Genomic DNA, 18,607 nt, shown 5'->3' with positions numbered 1-18,607 from the left:
TTGGTAGAGGCATTGCCGTGGAGAATGCACCAGTTGGTGGTGACTGACAATTAACTCCAAGCATTGTTTGAAATTTAAACCAGGCAGCTTGACTCTGATTGATCAAGACATTGCTGGGGAATGAACCAGCGAAGGCTGTCACTCATTTTGTTTCGCTGAAACAGGTACAATGTGTGTACATGTTCTTTCTGTCTCCAAAGAAGGCCCTGTGTATTACAAACATACGAAATAGAAGCAGAAGTAGGTCAATTGGCCCCTCGAGCCTGCTCCACCGTTCAATAAGACCATGGCTGATCTGTTTGTGTTTCGAGTTCCGCATTCACATCTACCCCTGATCACCTTTGATTCCCTTGCCTAACAAGAATCTATCTATCCCTGCCTTAAAAATATTCAGTGACCCCCACCTCCACTGCCTTCTGAGGCAGAGTGTTCCAAAGTCGCACAACCCTCTTGAGAAAAAATTTCTCCTCGTCTCTTTTCTAAAAGGGCAACCCCTAATTTTAAAACAGTGCCCCCTAGCTCTGGACTCACCCACAAGAGGAAATATCCATTCCCTATCCACCTTGTCAAGACCGTTCAGAATCTTATATATTTCAATCAAGTTACCCCTTAGTCTTCTAAACTCCAGTGGAAACAAGCCCACCCTGTCCAACCTATCCTCATAAGACAACCCGCACATTCCAAGTATCAATCCAGTAAACCTCCTCTGAACTCCCTCCAACATATTTACATCCTTCCTTAAATAAGGAGACCAAAACTGCATACAGTATTCGAGATGCGGTCTCACCTACGCCCTGTATAACTGAAGCATACCATCTTCCCTTTTATGTTCAATTCCCCTCGTAATAAAGGATAGCATTCCATTAGCCTTCTTGATTACATGCTGTGCTTGCATACTAACTTTTTGTGACACATGAACGAGAAAACATTGATCCCTCTGCGCCTCGGAATTCTGCAGTCGTTCTCCGTTTAAGTAATACTCTGATTTTTTTATTCTTCCTGCCAAAGTGAACAACTTCACATCTTCCCACATTATACTCCATGTGCCAGATTTTTGCCCAGTAATGCAACATATCTATATCTGTCTGCAAACTCCTTATGACTTCTTCACAACATACTTTACTACCTATCTTTGTGTCGTCTGCAAATTTAGCCACTATGCCTTCACTCCCCTCATCTAAGTCATTGATGTCAATTGTAAAAAGTTGAGACCCCTGTGGGACTCCACTTGTCACATCCTGCCAATCAGACAAAGACCCATTTATGCATACTGCCTGTTTCCTGCCAACCAGCCAATCTTTTATCCTAATATGTTATCCTAATTTTATCCTAATATGGCTAATATGTTATCCCCTACATTGAGCTTTTACTTTCCCCAACAACCTTTGATGTGGCACCTTATCAAATGCTTTCTGGAAATCCAAGTACAGTATGTCTACAGGCTACCCTCTATCCACTGCGCGTGTTACTCTTTCAGAGAACTCTAATAAATTGGTTAAACATGATTTCCCTTACATAAAACCATGCGGACTCTTCCCAGTTACCCAGCTATACCACTTTAATGATCGACTCTAATGATTGTACATCCCCACGACACATCAAGCTAACTGGCCTATAGTTTCCTGTTTTCTACCTCCTTCCCTTCTTGAATAGAGGGTTTATAATTGCTTCTTTCCAGTCAGATGGAACCTTTCCAGAATCTAGGGAATTTTGGAAAATTAACACCAATGCATCTACTAATTCATTAGCCACCTCTTTTAAGACCCTAGGATGAAGTCCGTCTGGACCCGGAGCCTTGTCAGTCTGCGGCTCCATCAATTTGCTCAGTACTGTTTCCCTAGTGATTGTAAGTTCACCAAGTTCTGGTCTCCCCTCCACCTCCCGATTTACAGCTATTACTGGAATATCTTTTGTATTCTCTACAGTGAAGACGGAGCAAAATATTTGTGCATTTCATCTGCCATTTCCACGTTATCTATTAACTCCCCATTCTCACACTCCAGAGGACCAACATTCACTTTACCTACTCATTTCCTGTTAAAATACCCAAAGAAGCTCTTGCTATATGTTTTTACATTTCCAGCTAGCTTCCTCTCATACCCTAATTTCTTTCTTCTGATTAACCTTTTAGCTATTCTCTGCTGTTCTCTATATTCTGACCAATCATCTGACTTGCCACTCATCTTAGTGCAGTTATATACTTTTTCTTTAAGTTTGATGCTTTCCCTAAGTACTTTAGTTAAACACGAATAGTGGATCCTCTCTTTAGAATTAATATATGTAGCTTCTGGGACACGCAAATGTGCCACACTGCGAGGCCAACTTAAATTGGCTGTCAGCGTAATTTTTAGCACACTGAGGATTATGTAGCAAATGCCCAGTTGTGTAATCACATCTAATGTTGGACCCTGTGTTTTGAGTTTTGCAGGTAAGGTCTGTACCTTACCCGTTGCGAACAGTGGAAGGGACATGCTGTTTGATACAATCCACCAGTCTTTGAGACATATGGTTTTGGTTGTTAGAGGTCAATCATCTCAGTTCCAGGAGTTCCTCAGTGTTGTGTCCTAGGCCCAACCATCTTCAGCTGCTTCATCAATGACCTTCCTTCCATCATAAGGTCAGAAGTGCGGGTGCTCGCTGATGATTACACAATGTTCAGCACCTACCTTCAGATACTGAAGCAGTCCATGTCCAAATGCAGCAATACCTGGACAATATCCAGGCTTGGGCTGACAAGTGGCAAGTCACATTCGCATCACACAAATGGCAGGCAATGACCATCCCCAACAAGAGAGAATCTAACCATCGCCCCTTGACATTCATTAGCATAACCATCGCTGCTTTCCCCACTATCAGCACCCTTGGGATTACCATTGACCAGAAACTGAACTGGATTAGCTATCTAAATACTGTGGCTATAAGAGCAGGTCAGAGGATTGGAATCCTGTACTGAGTAACTCATCTCCTGACTCCCCAAAGCCTGTCTAGCATCTACAAGGCACAAGTGATGGAATACTCTCCACTTGCCTGGATGAGTGCAGCTCCAACAGCCCTCAAGAAGTTTGACACCAACCAGGACAATGCAGCCTACTTGATTAGCACCCCTTCCACAAACATTCATTCCCTCCACCACCGACGAACAGTGGCAGCAGTGTGTACCATCTACAAGATGCACTGCAGAAACTCACCAAGGTGGCACCTTCTAAACCCACGATTACTACCATCCAGAAGGACAAGGGCAGCAGATACATGGGAACACCATCACCTGGAAACTCCCCTCCAAGCCACTTACCATCCTCTCTTGGAAGTATATTGCCGTTCCTTCACTGTCGCTGGGTCAAAACCCTGGAACTCCCACCCTAACAGCACTGTGGGTATACCTACACCACAGAGACTGCAGCGGTTTAAGAAGACAGCTCTCCACTACCGTTTCAAGGGCAATTAAGGGTAGGCAATAAATGCTGGCCTAGCCAGCGACACCCACATCCCATAAATGAATTTTTAAAAAATGCCTAGCATCACAGTGCACTGAAATTCATATACCACATTACTCATTTGTGCGATAGGCAGCATCCTGTTAGTGGTGAACACCACTCATGTTGCTAGCATCACCTGTTCAAATTTTTGAGATAGCTTTCCCTTCCAAGGTAATCTGAGGTAGACTGGGTACTTTTCATGGCTGAAATTGACAGCCTTGGGCCAGTTCATGAGTTTGTGTGAGATACAGTGCAAAATGATTTGATCAGGGCAGCAGTTCTCCTGCAAGATGTCTTTGATGTGCTCTATTTCAGCATCAAGCTTGCACGGTGAGCAAATGGCTCAGGCCCTATTTACAAAGTTGCCAATAAGGCCAATCTTATAGCGCATGGAACTCTAAGAATTGCAACATGTATATTGGCCAGTAAGGGAAGCTTGCAGTAGACCATGGTAGAGAACCTCCTGGCAGATTTCTCAACGAGTATGTCAAGGAAAGGGAGTTCACTTGACTGCTCCATTTCAAAAGTGAATTTGAGCACAGGGTGGAGCCCATTAAGACATGCAAGGAAATTATTACATGCAGCTGTGGATTTAAATATAGCAAACATATCGTCCACATATCGGAAATATGCAAGGGATAGGAGGTTAGGTGTCATTCCATCGAAGACACGTTTCTCATGGAACCCAACAAGGATGATTGAGAGAGCTGGGCCTAGAGGGAAGCCCATGGCAACACCACCTATCTGGGTACGTGGTGTCATTAAAGCTGAACTCAACTGTACAAGTTGCTGAGTTCATAAGCTCAATGAATACTGATTCATGCAATGGTGGCGAGTCTAGATCATCATGATACAATGCTGCAGCGCCAATATCTATGGCTTCCTTAAGTGGAACATTGGTGATTAGGCTAGCATGTCACATGAGCACATGGACACAACATTGCTATTGATATGTAAGCCCTGTGTGGCCCTCACAAATGTGAAGGAGTCCTTCACCATGTATCTGGAAAACTTGTTCAAAACTGGTTGTAACAACTCGCCCAACCATTTGGTCAATTCATGCTTTGCAGAACCGGTCGTTTTTGTGTGTCTTGGACAGCCCATACATACGCAGCGAGCCGTGAGGACGAACCCTGTCATATATATCACGCAGCAGCTCATTGTTCTTACACAAGTCCAGCAGGCGTTTTCTTTTTAAGCTTACTTTTGAGCAAGGCTGTCCAGTCATGAGCGACAGGTTCAATGGATACGAATTTGGGCCAGTCATTAAGAATGGCGTGCACTTTGTTGATATAGCCATGCTAGTTGAGGATGACTACTGCCATTCTTTGTCCATTTGCCAACCAATCAGCACTCTCTTCTCATACAGTATAAATTTGTTATTTCCCCTAACATTTTCTTGCAAATTGTCCTGATGAGTGCAAGACGAAAAGCTTTGACAAAAAATGTCTCTTTTTCTATTTCTTAATTCTTATTTCTTAATTCTACCCATAAAGTCTCCACCGCCTGCTTATCTGTATCACTCCAGAGACTTGAGCCCAAAGTCTAGGTTGTCAACTCAATACAGTGTTGAGGGAGTGCTGCACTGTTGGAAGCACTGGCTTTCAGGCAGGACAATAAATTGATGTGCCTCCTGCCCTGCCAAGTGTCTATTAAAGATCCCAAGATATGATAATGGAGAAGAGCAAAGGAGTTCTCCCTAGTCACCTGGGCAATATTTATCTCTCAACCAAGGTCACTAAAACAGATTATCTTACTGTTGTTTGTGGGGCTTTTCTGTGTGCAAATTGACTGTCCAGTTTCTCTACATTAAAACAGTGTGTACACTTTAAAAGTGCTTAGTTGTCTGTAAAGGGCTTTGGGGTGTTCAGAGTTATAAAAGGGCACTATATAAAAAGTTTTTTATTACCTTTTGTGGGTAACAAACTCCCCAGTCCATTACAATGACACTACGTGATATAGTTTTGGCTATATAGAACCAAAAGGTCCGGGATTCTCTGGACGGTGAGCACCCAGTGGTGTTATCATCTGTCAATTCAAGCCAATGTATGCTGTTCTCCAAGTTGGCCTGAACACTGGCATAGAGTCTTCTAATGCCATGATTTTGTCACTGCTTTGATAAAATTCATTTCATGCGGAAAAACTGAATGGATATTACATTACCTGATGTGGATGTGATCGCCCTCATTCATTCCACTGCAACTTAAAAGTTCCTTCTGCTCGAGTACGCCCTGCTGCTGCTTAATTTTCTGGATGTTTAAAGTTTCTTGTTACACCCCCCTGCTGACTCATTAGGGAAAGGTGTATCTGGGGGTGGGGAAGAGCATCTGACCAATGTATATGTTAGTATCTTAGACAGCTTGTCCATGATATTGTTGCTGAAACCACAGAATATTCACGTTCATGTGGAGGATGATCTATGCTCAGTGTTTGAGGATTTTATATAGCAGTTCACTTTTTTTTGGTGTGGCCACAATTCTAACTAATAATAACCTCTCAAAGGAAGTGGTTCACAGAATTCCATTTTTGTAATATTTCCCATACGCTGAGCTCTTGATTTCAATCTTGCAATTGTGGGCAGTTGTGAAACTTCACTTGTGTGAAGTTGAGAGACAAAAATAAACTACAAATTCAATCATCCTATTTCAGTCAGACCTTTTATACAAATTGTTTGGGAGCTACCCTGGAGTAGCATCCCCTTGCTGGAGAGTATGAAAAGAAAATAGCATTGATCATCTGGATCAGACATGCCATCAATAGAAATTGTAAACACATGAATCGCTATCTGCCAAAGGTTGCAGCTGAAGGGGTAGAGGATCACAGATAGTGGTGATATTATGAAAATTACTGCCATACGAGAAAGCGAGTCCAGAGTGAGAAAAGGCAGTAGGACATTCTCCTTGTGATGAAAGTGAAGCATCTTTGTCTTTTTTAGATTTTTTATTGGAGTCTTTATTGCTGCTGCAAATTGAATAGAATATCGATTAAACTTCTTGCTCGTATTTGCATCTCAGTGATGCAATGATGTGCTTTGCACCAGGAGTACTTAGCATTTCTGGTTTGATTATTTGCATTATACCCAGTAGGGAACCTCTTGAGCAAGGTAATTAAAATTACTTAATGCAGATCAGTGAATCAAGCGGATTCTGAATGACCTAAAGTTAGTGATTTTGATTGACAACTGTCTGTGGGGCGAACTGTGGGTCAGACCTATACAAGGGGTACAACTAGTGAATCTGTGCAATTACTTTGAAGGACCGCTCAGAGCCCAGGAGCTTCTGATTGTGGGGTGAAAGGTAGTTAGCCTCAGCTCAGTAGTCGATCTGAAGCCAGCAGCGAGGGTGAGCTGAACCCAGGCCTGATAATATTTCACCATGTAAGATGTGAGTGATCGTGTTTAATGGATCAATCTTGCATTGAGAAGTGTCTTTTTTGACACTTCAAGAGGATATAACTACTGTAGATGTACATTTATTACTGACCACTATTTATTCACCAGTTTAATAAGAAGTAAACTGTCTATTGGGTTACAGCCTTGCATTTATCTTGCTCTAAATGTGTATTCACTCTGCCTGTTGAAGATGAAGAGAATACCATGATGGCCTGAGATATAACCCAGAACATGGCAAGTGCCAAAATAGTCCCTGACATGGTTCCCCAGGCTGTGCTAAGTTTGCTGATCTCAGCTGGAGCAGAAGTTAGGTGACCCTGGGCTGAGGACTGAAAAATGAGCCAGAGGTTTTTTAAAATTCATTCATAGGATCTGGGTGTCAGTGGCTAGGCCATTATTTATTGCCCACCACTAATTGCCCTTGATAAGGTGGTGGTGAGCTGCCGCCTTGGACCGCTGCAGTCCATATGGTGTAGGTACACCCACAATGCTGTTAGGGAAGGAGTTCCAGGCCAGGATTTTGCCCCAGCCATAGTGAAGGAACGGTGATGTATTTCCAAGACGGGATGGTGTATGGCTTGGAGGGGAGCTTCCAGGTGGTGGTGTTCCCATGTGTCTGCTGCCCTTGTCCTTCTAGATGCTAGTGGTCGTGGGTTTGGAAGGTGGTGTCTAAGGAGCCTTGGTGAGTTCCTGCAGTGCATCTTGCAGATGGTACACACTGCTGCTACTGTGCTTCGGTGGTGGAGGGAGTGAATGTTTGTGGAACGGGTGCCAATCAAGCGAGCTTCAGATCGACCACTGAGCTGAGGCTAACTACCTTTCTGGGTGGAGTCAAACTTCTTGAATGTTGTGGGAGCTGCACTCATCCAGACAAGTGGAGATATTCCATCACACTCCTGACTTGAACTTTGTAGATGGTGGACAGGCTTTGGGGAGTCAGAAGGTGAGTTACTCGCCACAGGATTCCTAGCCTCTGGCCTGCTCTTATAGCCATAGAAACTGAACTGTACTAGCCATATAAATACTGTGGCTTCAAGAGCAGGTCAGAGGCTAAGAACCCTGCACCGAGTACCCCTCTCCCTCCTTCATGGCCTGCTTCCATCCGTTAAATGTTAGAAGAAATAGAGTATAATGTGTTGTAGAACAAGCAACAAAGAGAGGCAAGAAGAGAAGTGAGGATAAGTGAAAGTTTAGAAGTAAGAGAAACAAGTGAAGGTGAGAGAGAGAAACCAAAAAAAGAAGAGAGCAAAACAAATGAAGACAAAGGGGGGGAGAAAGAAAAAAACAAGTGCAGGAGAGGCACAGAGAAAGCAGATGTGAAAGAGGAGAGAGAGTGAAGCAGATGTGAAATAGTGTGCAATATAGAGGTGAAGGAGTTTGAACAGCATTATATTGAGATGAAAGATAGATGGAGAACAAGGACACAGTATAGAAGTGAGGGAGAGAGAACTAGAAGTCAAAACTGAAAGCAAAAGAGGGGAAAACAAGTGGTGGGAGAGTGGGGGAAAACATCCTCTTAACCTGGCTCTCAAGTAGGAAGGAGAAAGAGAATTGATGCAGGACAGAGCCATAAAGATGGAACCATAGAAATTACAATAGAGGAGATTTTTTTGGCCGATTTCGATGCCACGCTTGGAGAAAGACAAGATTATTCCTGGGACATTCAGAGTAATCAAACATGGAAATAAAGGGACTGGTATCATGAGAGAAAGTAAAAAAAGAAACAGAGTGACCGGCACAATAAGAAGAGAACAAGATACAAAGTGAAAGATATGCACACAAATAAATACAAAAGTGTGCAGGAGGACACTGATGAGGAAACACTTCAAACCGAAAAAGAGGGACTGAAAATAACTCATAGTAAGCCTAGTAATTACTGTTACTGATTAGAGGGAGTGATGGAATTCCTTTGTCCACTGTTTTATTGCAGGCTTTAGCCTGTTTAGTATTATATGTTGATTTCACTAATGATTTCTGGGCTGTAGAGAGAGATGGTGTTTGAAAGGTGCACAAGAGGGATGAAGAGGCCAAGTTTGAGTTCCGGCAAGGATGCTTTGTCAGTGCATTTGATTGATGTCCAGTATTTCTGATTTTTCTTAGAATCTCCAGGACATTTTTGCACTTTAAGTTAGCTTCTTGAACTCTAAATTTTTTTGGTACAGGTGTTGGAGGATTAGCAGGCTATGATATAAGCTAGTAGGCTGATCAGAAGGTTTCTCCATCTTATGTGGTTTCATTTGTTTTCAGGTTGGTGCTCCTGGATGAAGATGAAGAACATGGACCTGGTGCAGGTAAATAATTGGGAGGAAGCTGCATCCACAATGTGTGGTCAGCAGTACCAGAGGGGTGCAACAATTCCACTTCAAGCAAAATTAATCTAATCTTTGATCAAAAGCACTCCCTCATCACAGGGCCCTCTCCTGCAAAAAAGTTCTAATTTCACCCTGTCCGGAAGTAGTAATTACAAATTCTGCTTTGTTCACATCTTTGGAATGCTACAAGGCTAAGCCAGACTCAGAAGGCTAATGTATCCTATCGTTTTCTGCTGGGAAAAGCAACAGCAGCTCTGCTGGCTATTGCCTGTCACATTAATTGGGATTACATAGTATTTACAGCCCAAGAGGTTTAAGCTCCATACAAGACTCCTGTCATCTCATCCAATAACCATATCCTTCTTTTCCTTTCCCCTTAAACACATCCATGCTATTCGCCTCAATTACTTCTTGTGGCAGCGAGTTCCACCTTCTCACCACGTCTTGAGTAAGGAAGTTTGCTCAGTTCGTTGAACCTGCTTGGCAATGCGGGCTGGTAGCTAATCTTAGTGATAAGACTGATTTTATTAACCAGTTCTTCTCTTGAGGCGTGAACATCCCTGGTCATGCTGAGGGTTCAGAAAGAGAGACTTTCCAGGGAGTGCAGAGAAATGTGGGTGGTGCCAGAGATGTGGACATACTGCCAAATTTAAGACCCCTTTAAAACACTTTACCTTCCGTTTCACATCTGGCAACAGGCCAAATTGGCCGGCCAGCTGGCTGCCAGGCAAGAAAACCAGTGGCAGGAAGTTGTAGCCAGGGATGTCCCCACCAATCACAATGGCAAGGCAAGCTGGAGATCGGGGGTTGGGGAAGGTTACTTTGTTGGGTGGGGCTATTGCCGGGGAGAGAGAATGATGCCATGGGGGATTGTGGAGTGAGGTTACTTATCTTAGCAGTAGTTAAAGGCTGTAATTGCTGGAAGGGAGGCTGAAGGTTTGCTTGAGGGGCTGGGGGAAGCACTCCAGCTCCTCCTGATCCTCGAAGAATGCTGGAAAAGACACTTATCCACTTGATCCGGCAGCTCCTGTCCCTCTTTTGCTGCCTGGTTTCTTGAGCCCAGGGAAACTTGGCTGGCAATTGTTAAATTTAAATTAGGCTTCCAATTGCATGATGGAGGCTGATTTAAATATGATAATGAACTGTTCATTCTCCAAGATGGAACTCTTGTCTAGGGCGAAAACAGTTGCTTGTACGCATTTGGTTGGGAACCCCTTCCCCAGTTTTTAGGCTATAAACTACCCCGCAACTCCCTCCTACCTGTCATGGGCTGGTTAACATGCGTCCTTTGACCTACTTCGTAGGAAAGTCACAAAAATACCAGTCTGTTTTTGAACCGGTGCTTTTGACACTAGTCTACAAGTTCTACTGCCTTTGAGCAGTAATGCTATTTAGGGACAGTAGATAGGGCTCAGCGTATAGAGCATAGTTTTGAGATAGACTCCTCATTGTTCGAGTTGGTCTATGCTGTAAATAATTTCATCATCTTCTGTTGGTCCTCTCAGTCCGATGCAGGATCGACATAGATGTTCACAGAAACAGCAGTTCATATTTTCAGTGTTGTTGCTTAGGGGAACTTCTGGTTAGGTACTCCCATACAAAATAAAAACAGAATTACCTGGAAAAACTCAGCAAGTCTGGCAGCATCGGCGGAGAAGAAATCAGTCAACGTTTCGAGCCCTCATGGCCCTTCAGCAGAACTGAAGCATAGTTTCAACAAGGGAGAAATATAAATTGGTTTAAGGTGGGTGGGGGGGAAGAGACACATTGAGGGTGTGGTGTGAGCAGATAATCAAAAGATGTCAGAGACAAAAGGGTCAAAGAGGTGTTGAAGGTGGTGGTCTTTGTCTGAGAAAAGTGCTAATTAAGAATGCAAGACAGGATATTCAAAGTACAGCTCTAGTGGGGGTGGGGTGGAAAGACTAAAGGTTTTAGTTTTAGATTTAAAAATAATGGAAATAGGTGGGGAAAGAAGAATCTATATAGATTATTGAAAAAAAAGGCGGGTGGGGGGGGGAAAGAAACGGGGTGGGGATGGGGGGAGGGGGAGTTTAAGATCTAAAGTTGTTGAATTCAATATTCAGCCCAGAAGGCTGTAAAGTGCCTAGTCGGAAGATGAGGTGCTGTTCCTCCAGTTTGCGTTGGGCTTCACTGGAACAATGCAGCAAGCCAAGGACAGACATGTGGGCAAGAGAACAGGGTGGAGTGTTAAAATGGCAAGCGACAGGGAGGTTTGGGTCTTTCTTGCGGACAGACCGCAGGTGTTCCGCAAAACGGTCGCCCAGTTTGCGTTTGGTCTCTCCAATGTAGAGGAGACCGCATTGGGAGCAACGAATGCAGTAGACTAAGTTAGGGGAAATGCAAGTGAAATGCTGCTTCACTTGAAAGGAGTGTTTGGGCCCTTGGATGGTGAGGAGAGAGGAAGTGAAGGGGCAGGTGTTGCATCTTCTGCGTGGGCATGGGGAGGTGCCATAAGTGGGGGTTGAGGAGTAGGGGGTGATGGAGGAGTGGACCAGGGTGTCCCGGAGGGAACGATCCCTACGGAATGCTGTCAAGGGGGGTGAAGGGAAGATGTGTTTGGTGGTGGCATCATGCTGGAGTTGGCGGAAATGGCGGAGGATGATCCTTTGAATGCGGAGGCTGGTGGGGTGATAAGTGAGGACAAGGGGGACCCTATCATGTTTCTGGGAAGGAGGAGAAGGCGTGAGGGAGGATGCGCGGGATATGGGCCGGACACGGTTGAGGGCCCTGTCAACGACCGTGGATGGAAAACCTCGGTTAAGGAAGAAGGAGGACATGTCCGAGGAGCTGTTTTTGAAGGTAGCGTCATCAGAACAGATGCGACGGAGGCGAAGGAACTGAGAGAATGGGATGGAGTCTTTACAGGAAGCGGGGTGTGAGGAGCTGTAGTCGAGGTAGCTGTGGGAGTCGGTAGGCTTGTAATGGATATTGGTGGACAGTCTATCATCAGAAATTGAGACAGAGAGGTCAAGGAAGGGAAGAGAAGTGTCAGAGATGGACCATGTGAAGATGATGGAGGGGTGGAGATTGGAAGCAAAATTAATAAATTTTTCCAGGTCCCGACGAGAGCATGAAGCAGCACCGAAGTAATCATCGATGTACCGGAGAAAGAGTTGTGGGAGGGGGCCGGAGTAGGACTGGAACAAGGAATGTTCCACATACCCCATAAAGAGACAGGCATAGCTGGGGCCCATGCGGGTACCCATAGCCACACCTTTTATTTGGAGGAAGTGAGAGGAGTTAAAGGAGAAATTGTTCAGTGTGAGAACAAGTTCAGCCAGACGGAGGAGAGTAGTGGTGGATGGGGATTGTTGGGGCCTCTGTTCAAGGAAGAAGCTAAGGGCCCTCAGACCATCCTGGTGGGGGATGGAGGTGTAGAGGGATTGGACATCCATGGTGAAGAGGAAGCGGTTGGGGCCAGGGAACTGGAAATTGTTGATGTGACGTAAGGTGTCAGAGGAATCACGGATGTAGGTGGGAAGGGACTGGACAAGGGGAGAGAGAAGGGAGTCAAGATAATGAGAAATGAGTTCCGTGGGGCAGGAACAGGCTGACACGATCGGTCTGCCAGGACAGTTCTGTTTGTGGATTTTGGGTAGGAGGTAGAAGCGGGCCGTCCGAGGTTGGGCGACTATCAAGTTGGAAGCTGTGGGAGGAAGATCTCCAGAGGAGATGAGGTCAGTGACAGTCCTGGAAACAATGGCTTGATGTTCTGTGGTGGGGTCATGGTCCAGGGAGAGGTAGGAGGAAACGTCTGCGAGTTGACGCTCAGCCTCCGCGAGGTAGAGGTCAATGCGCCAGACAACAACAGTACCACCCTTGTCAGCGGGTACTCCCATATTGTCTTTGTCAATTTACCTGTGTGTTGCAATGCTTTTGGGCAATGTTCCAAACCCAGATGTCTAAGCAACTTCAGGAATCTCCCCCAGTTAATTGCTTTCCCTTGGTAGATAGTTATTGTTTACCCAAAGCAGATAAAACACATACAGAGAGGAACTTGCTGCTTGGAGGAAGGTCAGACCGTTTTCTTGGAGAGCCTAAAAAGGCTTTGGATTTTAAAACTGGCCATTGTGGATATTTATAACTTGAGTTTACCAGCACCATTGAGCCATCAAACTCTAATTGCAAGTGTAGTATCAAAATGTTCTATAGTTGGCAACTCTTATTCTGTTGTTTTTATTTGTCCCTTTTGCATTGATACCAGCACACTGAGTACCTCCCTGAATTGAACTTGGACATTGTATATCAGTAGGTTATTCAGCTGCAGAGGGGATCCCAGGTGAGCCTGATGGTCTCTTTATTTTCTGCTAAGAGTTATTGGATAATAATCGAGAATGGAAACCCTGGATGAGTTTCCCCTCTTTAGACGAAAAAGTGCTGAGACCATTTGTAGAATCCTACTGCTGTTGCTACAATTGAGGTCAGTTAACTCAGCACAGACTAGGAATCAAACCTGTCTGTATAGCTCAGTACTACATAGTACCTTTATCCACTGATTCATGAGAGCAGAGTTTGTCAACTTCTGGAAGTAGAACCCTCAATTTAAATGTCCGTGTACATTATCCACAAGTATGAGAAATTATTCCAATAAATTATCTTTATTGCTGGAAAGAGGGATATGCTGTCAAAGCTTTTCATCTTGCACTTATCAGGACAGATGCAAGAATACCAAATTTCAAAGGCAGCAACAATTTAAACTGCATGAAAAAAGGGTGCTGATTGGTTGGCAAGTGGACTCTGGTCAAGGCGTTTCCAAGGAAACTGCAGGGAATTATTGTCTCCCACACTTCTGTTTAATTTTTTTTAAAGCACAATGCCTGGACGATCTTCCTTTGCCTGTAGAGGACAGGTCTCTGTGTATGAATATATGTAGCATGTGGATCGTTGCAAGTCATATTGCGAAGTAGAGTAATTTTCCTTTCAGCGATGTGGCTTCTTAGGAACAGCACTTCATCTTACAATTAGGCACTTCTGGACTCAGCCTTCTGGACTCAGCATTGAGTTCAACAATTTCAGACCATGAATTCTGTCTTCCGTTTTGAATTTTTTACCCCCGCCCACCCCCAAAGTGCCAGTCTGTATCTTATTCTCATGTTTTTTGCTTTCTTACAGTGTTAACCTCTTTCTCTGCGATTAACACCCACTTTGGACCAAAGCTTTCGTCTTTATACTATCACTACCACTCCCTTTGTCTTGTGTTCCATGACCCCTTTCTCATTTAATCCCTTCTGCCCTTCAAACTATCCCATACCTTCTATTTTGCTCCACCTGCACCTCCCCCATTTTTCAACAGCATAAAACCCAACACATTTTTACCCCTCTCCAGCTTAGAGGAAGAGATGTTGGACTCAAAACGTTAACTCAGCAGCTCTGGCTGCATCTGTGGAGAGAGAAACAGAGTTTTTCCAGTATTTTCTGTTTTTGTTACATGGCTTCTTAGATTCAGAACCTGATACGTGCAGAGCAGCAGATTCCGTTCTCACTGCCTGAGGTTTTTTATTTGTCTGGATGTGTTAAGTGGTAATGTAAGTACTTAGTCACATTATGGAGACAGGCAATGAGTGATGTACATTAACGTGGTACTCTTGTTAGGCCATCAGTTACTCACTAGGTATATTCATGACGACAAGGAACCAGCAAGTCTCAAAGACAGCATTATATTGCATTAAGTTGACATTGTGATTTAACAGTAAATCACCTGCCAATCAGTCATCCAGTAATAGGTCAGCTTCGCCAAACGGACATTCTTTCATACAGCAATAGGGCTCTGATGTTGTGGAGGAGCAGTCATTCTGTCACACAACAGTAAGATTGTGTTGCCTTAGCGATATTCAGTATTAATGGAAGACTTAGCAATGTTGATGTATCAATAAGTATTCTAAGAGACTGCATAGTAATTACAGCACAAAAACAGGTCATTCAGCCCAATAGGGCCATGCTTCAGGATCACACACATCTCATTGTACTGAACTGCATTTTGGCATATCATATTAGTGTATCAGTGTTCTTTGCTCATCTATAACCCCATTGATTAATTCCCCAATTCAAACTAGTTTCTTTAAGAAATACCGGAACGGAGAGATGACCTCAATTATTTTGCTGGTTGTGGAATGAAATTGGTGTAAATATGACTGTGGATCCTTTTCCAGCCTTGCATTGTGGAGGGGAGAATATACACTTTTTTTTCTGTGCATTTTTTTTTAGTCCTAAAGTTTTGTGTCTTATGGCCTTATTTTGTGCTGCTCCACATTTAACAGGGGGTCAGAGTGAAGCACCAGTAAACACCTTCAGCCAAGATGCCACACAGCTAGCTGCAGAGCTGGATCCATCTAGCAACATACGAGATACATTCTACGAGATGGGTAAAAACCATGTGCATGCTCACACTTTATTTTGGTGTTGGTGAGATCTATTAACCAAAGCTCTGATAAGAAAAAACTTGTATTGACTGCCATATTTTATGTAGCTATCAACATGGTGGTCAAGGCTGATTTGAAGAGTAAATTGGGTAAACAAACAACAAGAGGAGACTATTCAACTCGACTCTGCAGTTGCCATTCAGTTATATCATGGCTAATCTGCACCTCAATTCATTTACCCGCTTTTGATCCCTATCTTTTGATAACAAAAATAATCATGTCTCGAGTTTGATTTGGATCAGTATGGAACAAGAAAAGGCCAGTCAACTAATTCCTTTCACAGTCTATTTACAAACTGAAAAAGGTCATGCCTTGCATTTAAATAGTATCATATTTTAATCTTGAAGAAAATCTCTGATAAGACACTTTTTTTAACACTCTCACACCTAAGTCATGGATTCAAGACCCACTGCAAAGACTTGAGCACATATTCTACGCTACTACTTCAGTGCAGTACTGAGGGAGTGCTGCATTGCCAGAGGTAAGAAGAGTCATACGGACTCGAAACATCAACTGTATTCCTCTCCGCAGATGCTGTCAGACCTGCTGAGTTTTTCCAGGTATTTTTGTTTTTGCCAGAGGTAATGTCATTTCAGACGAGACATTAAACTAAGGCCTAGTCTGCCTGTTCAGGTGGATATCTGGTATCCCATGGCACTTGGAAAATAACTGTCTAAATTGGTTAGAGGAGCTGAGGGACCCGGGTAACAGGTACAAAAACCACTAAAAGAAGTGGTACAGGTTAATAAGAACATAAAGAAATCAAACAAAGCACTGGTGTTAATTTCTAGAGGATATAGAATCAAAAAACAGAGAAGTTATGTTCCATAGAACCTGGTTAAACAACACTTGGAGTATTGTGAACAATTCTGGTCTCCACATTATGAAAAGATACCTGGCACTGGAGATGGTGCAAAAAAGATTTAACAAAATGATACCAGAATTGAGAGGTTATACTTATAAAGAAAGATTAAAGAGAAAAGAGAAGACTCGTAGAGGTCTTCAAGATCAGGAGGATTCAGTAGGGTAGACATAGGGAAGATATTTCCACTTATGTGGGGACCAAAAGTAGTGGCTATAAATATAAGCTGGTCATGAATAAATCCAATAGGGAATTCAGAAGAAATTTCTTTACCCAGAGAGTGTTTGCAATGTGGAACTCAACCACAGGGAAATGTTGAGTATAGATGCATTCAAAGGGAAGCGAGATAAACACATGAAGAGAAGTTAGTAGAAAGATATGTTGATGCAGTTAGATGAAGTAGAGTGGGAGGAGTCTTTGTGGAGCATTAACACTGGCATGGACTTTTTGTGCCGAATTAGGATGTTTCCATGGTGAAAACGCTATGTAACACCATATACTACATTGGAGGAAAAGTAGAGGAGTTGTCCTGGTGGCCTGGCCAAATTTACCCCACAACCAACAACAAAAGCAGGTCACCTGATCATTTATATCATTGCTGTTTGTAGGACCTCGCTGTGTGCCACTGGTTGCCCGCAAACTAACAGTTATGCACTTAAAAAGTACTTCATTGCCAGTAAAGTGGACAGGACATTCTGAGGGCATGAAAGGCGCTATATAAATGCAAGTCTTTTTTTTTCTATCCACTGATTAAAAGTTGTGATTTATGACTTTTACTCTTGTGCCAACATGTGTGTCTCCCTAACTAGCTGTTAGGCGAGAGATTGCTGTCGCTATAATCATGAACTCAGTCAATGGTGCGACTTGTGGGTTGTGGTAGCCTCATGGAACTTGATTAGCAACCCAGAAATGAAGAGTTCATAATCCCACCATGGCAAATTGTGAAAAGGAAATCAGTAAATCTGATAATTTGTAGGTTGATACCAGAAAAATGACCATAAAAGCGGACAGGTTACTGGTAAAACCCAACTAGTTCACCAGAGTTCTTCGGAGAATCAACATCCAGAAATCAAATTTTACAAAAAGCATGTGCAGGATATTCATAATTTAAAAATCTTTACAGCAGCCTTGAAAATGAGTGCCATGTGTTTGTTTAGTAACACTTGCTGTAAATTTCTGGGACAGATATTCATACCAAGTGAACTCCACTTGGAAAGTTCCCAATTTTGGTGGTATTACTGGGGGAGTAGAGTTCTAGTTATTCCCCCAGAAGGAATGAGAGGCCCAGTAGATGAGTTACTTGGATTGCTCAACAACAACTTGCATTTACATAGCACCTATAGCATGTAAAATGTACCAAAGTGCTTCACAAGAGCACAATTGAGTGGAAATTTAGGCACAGCCACAAAACATAATATTAAGGCTGACCAAAGCTTGGTCAAGGAGGTAGGTTTTCAGGAGTGTTTTAAAGGAAGAAAGAGAAGGAGAGCGTTAGGTACAAATTCTCTCCTGGGCAACTTGAAGGCATGGGCCACCAATGGAGGAGGTGGTGAATTGGTGAGGGTTGGGGATGCGTAAGAGACCAGAATCGAGGAGCGCAGAGATCTCAGAGGGTCATAAGGCTGGAGAACGTTATAGAGACAGGAAGGGTTGAGGCCATGGAGAGACTTGAACAAAAGGATGACAATTTTTCCACACATTCCAATGTCCAGTTATTGAACAGCATTGGATGAATGTCGTGTGACACCAGGAAACTTAAAGGTAAGATAAAACAAAAAAAAAATGGACTAAAAACATCGTGTTGATCACCTGCCTAAAACCTAGATGGCTTCTACACTCGGAGGTATTCAGTCTGGTGTTGAGTCATTTCAATCGGTTGTTTCACGCTGTCACAATAAAACAGAAGGCCTCATCCTTTCATTGATCTTCAGGCCAGCATCTCCCCTGCACTGCCCTTATGTTTACTGTTAGGTTACACATACTCAGAAACATTCATTCTGGTCAATTGAGAATTTGGTAAATTTTATCAATAAACACCTATCAAATAGACTCATAGATGTCTACAGCACAGAAGGAGGCCATTCGGCCCATCATGTCAACGCCAGTCAACAAAGATCTGATCACCC

General features: G+C 43.4%; 1 protein-coding gene across 4 annotated transcripts in view; it reads left to right on the top strand.

The window, feature by feature from the left end:
• LOC144686429 (islet cell autoantigen 1-like protein) overlaps nt 1-18,607 on the top strand; it is a 129,774-nt gene that overhangs the window by 90,683 nt on the left and 20,484 nt on the right. For all 4 annotated transcript variants that reach the window (XM_078551625.1, XM_078551626.1, XM_078551628.1 and 1 more), the window contains 2 exons: nt 9,115-9,158; nt 15,458-15,562. In XM_078551625.1, coding sequence (XP_078407751.1) covers nt 9,115-9,158; nt 15,458-15,562 — 149 coding nt within the window. The remainder of the gene's footprint in view (nt 1-9,114; nt 9,159-15,457; nt 15,563-18,607) is intronic.

The sequence above is a fragment of the Cetorhinus maximus genome, chromosome 11, assembly GCF_964194155.1.
Source record: "Cetorhinus maximus chromosome 11, sCetMax3.hap1.1, whole genome shotgun sequence".
Taxonomy (NCBI): Eukaryota; Metazoa; Chordata; class Chondrichthyes; order Lamniformes; family Cetorhinidae; genus Cetorhinus; species Cetorhinus maximus.
Note: the sequence above shows the minus strand (reverse complement) of the source record. Positions and strands in the feature narration are given on the sequence as shown.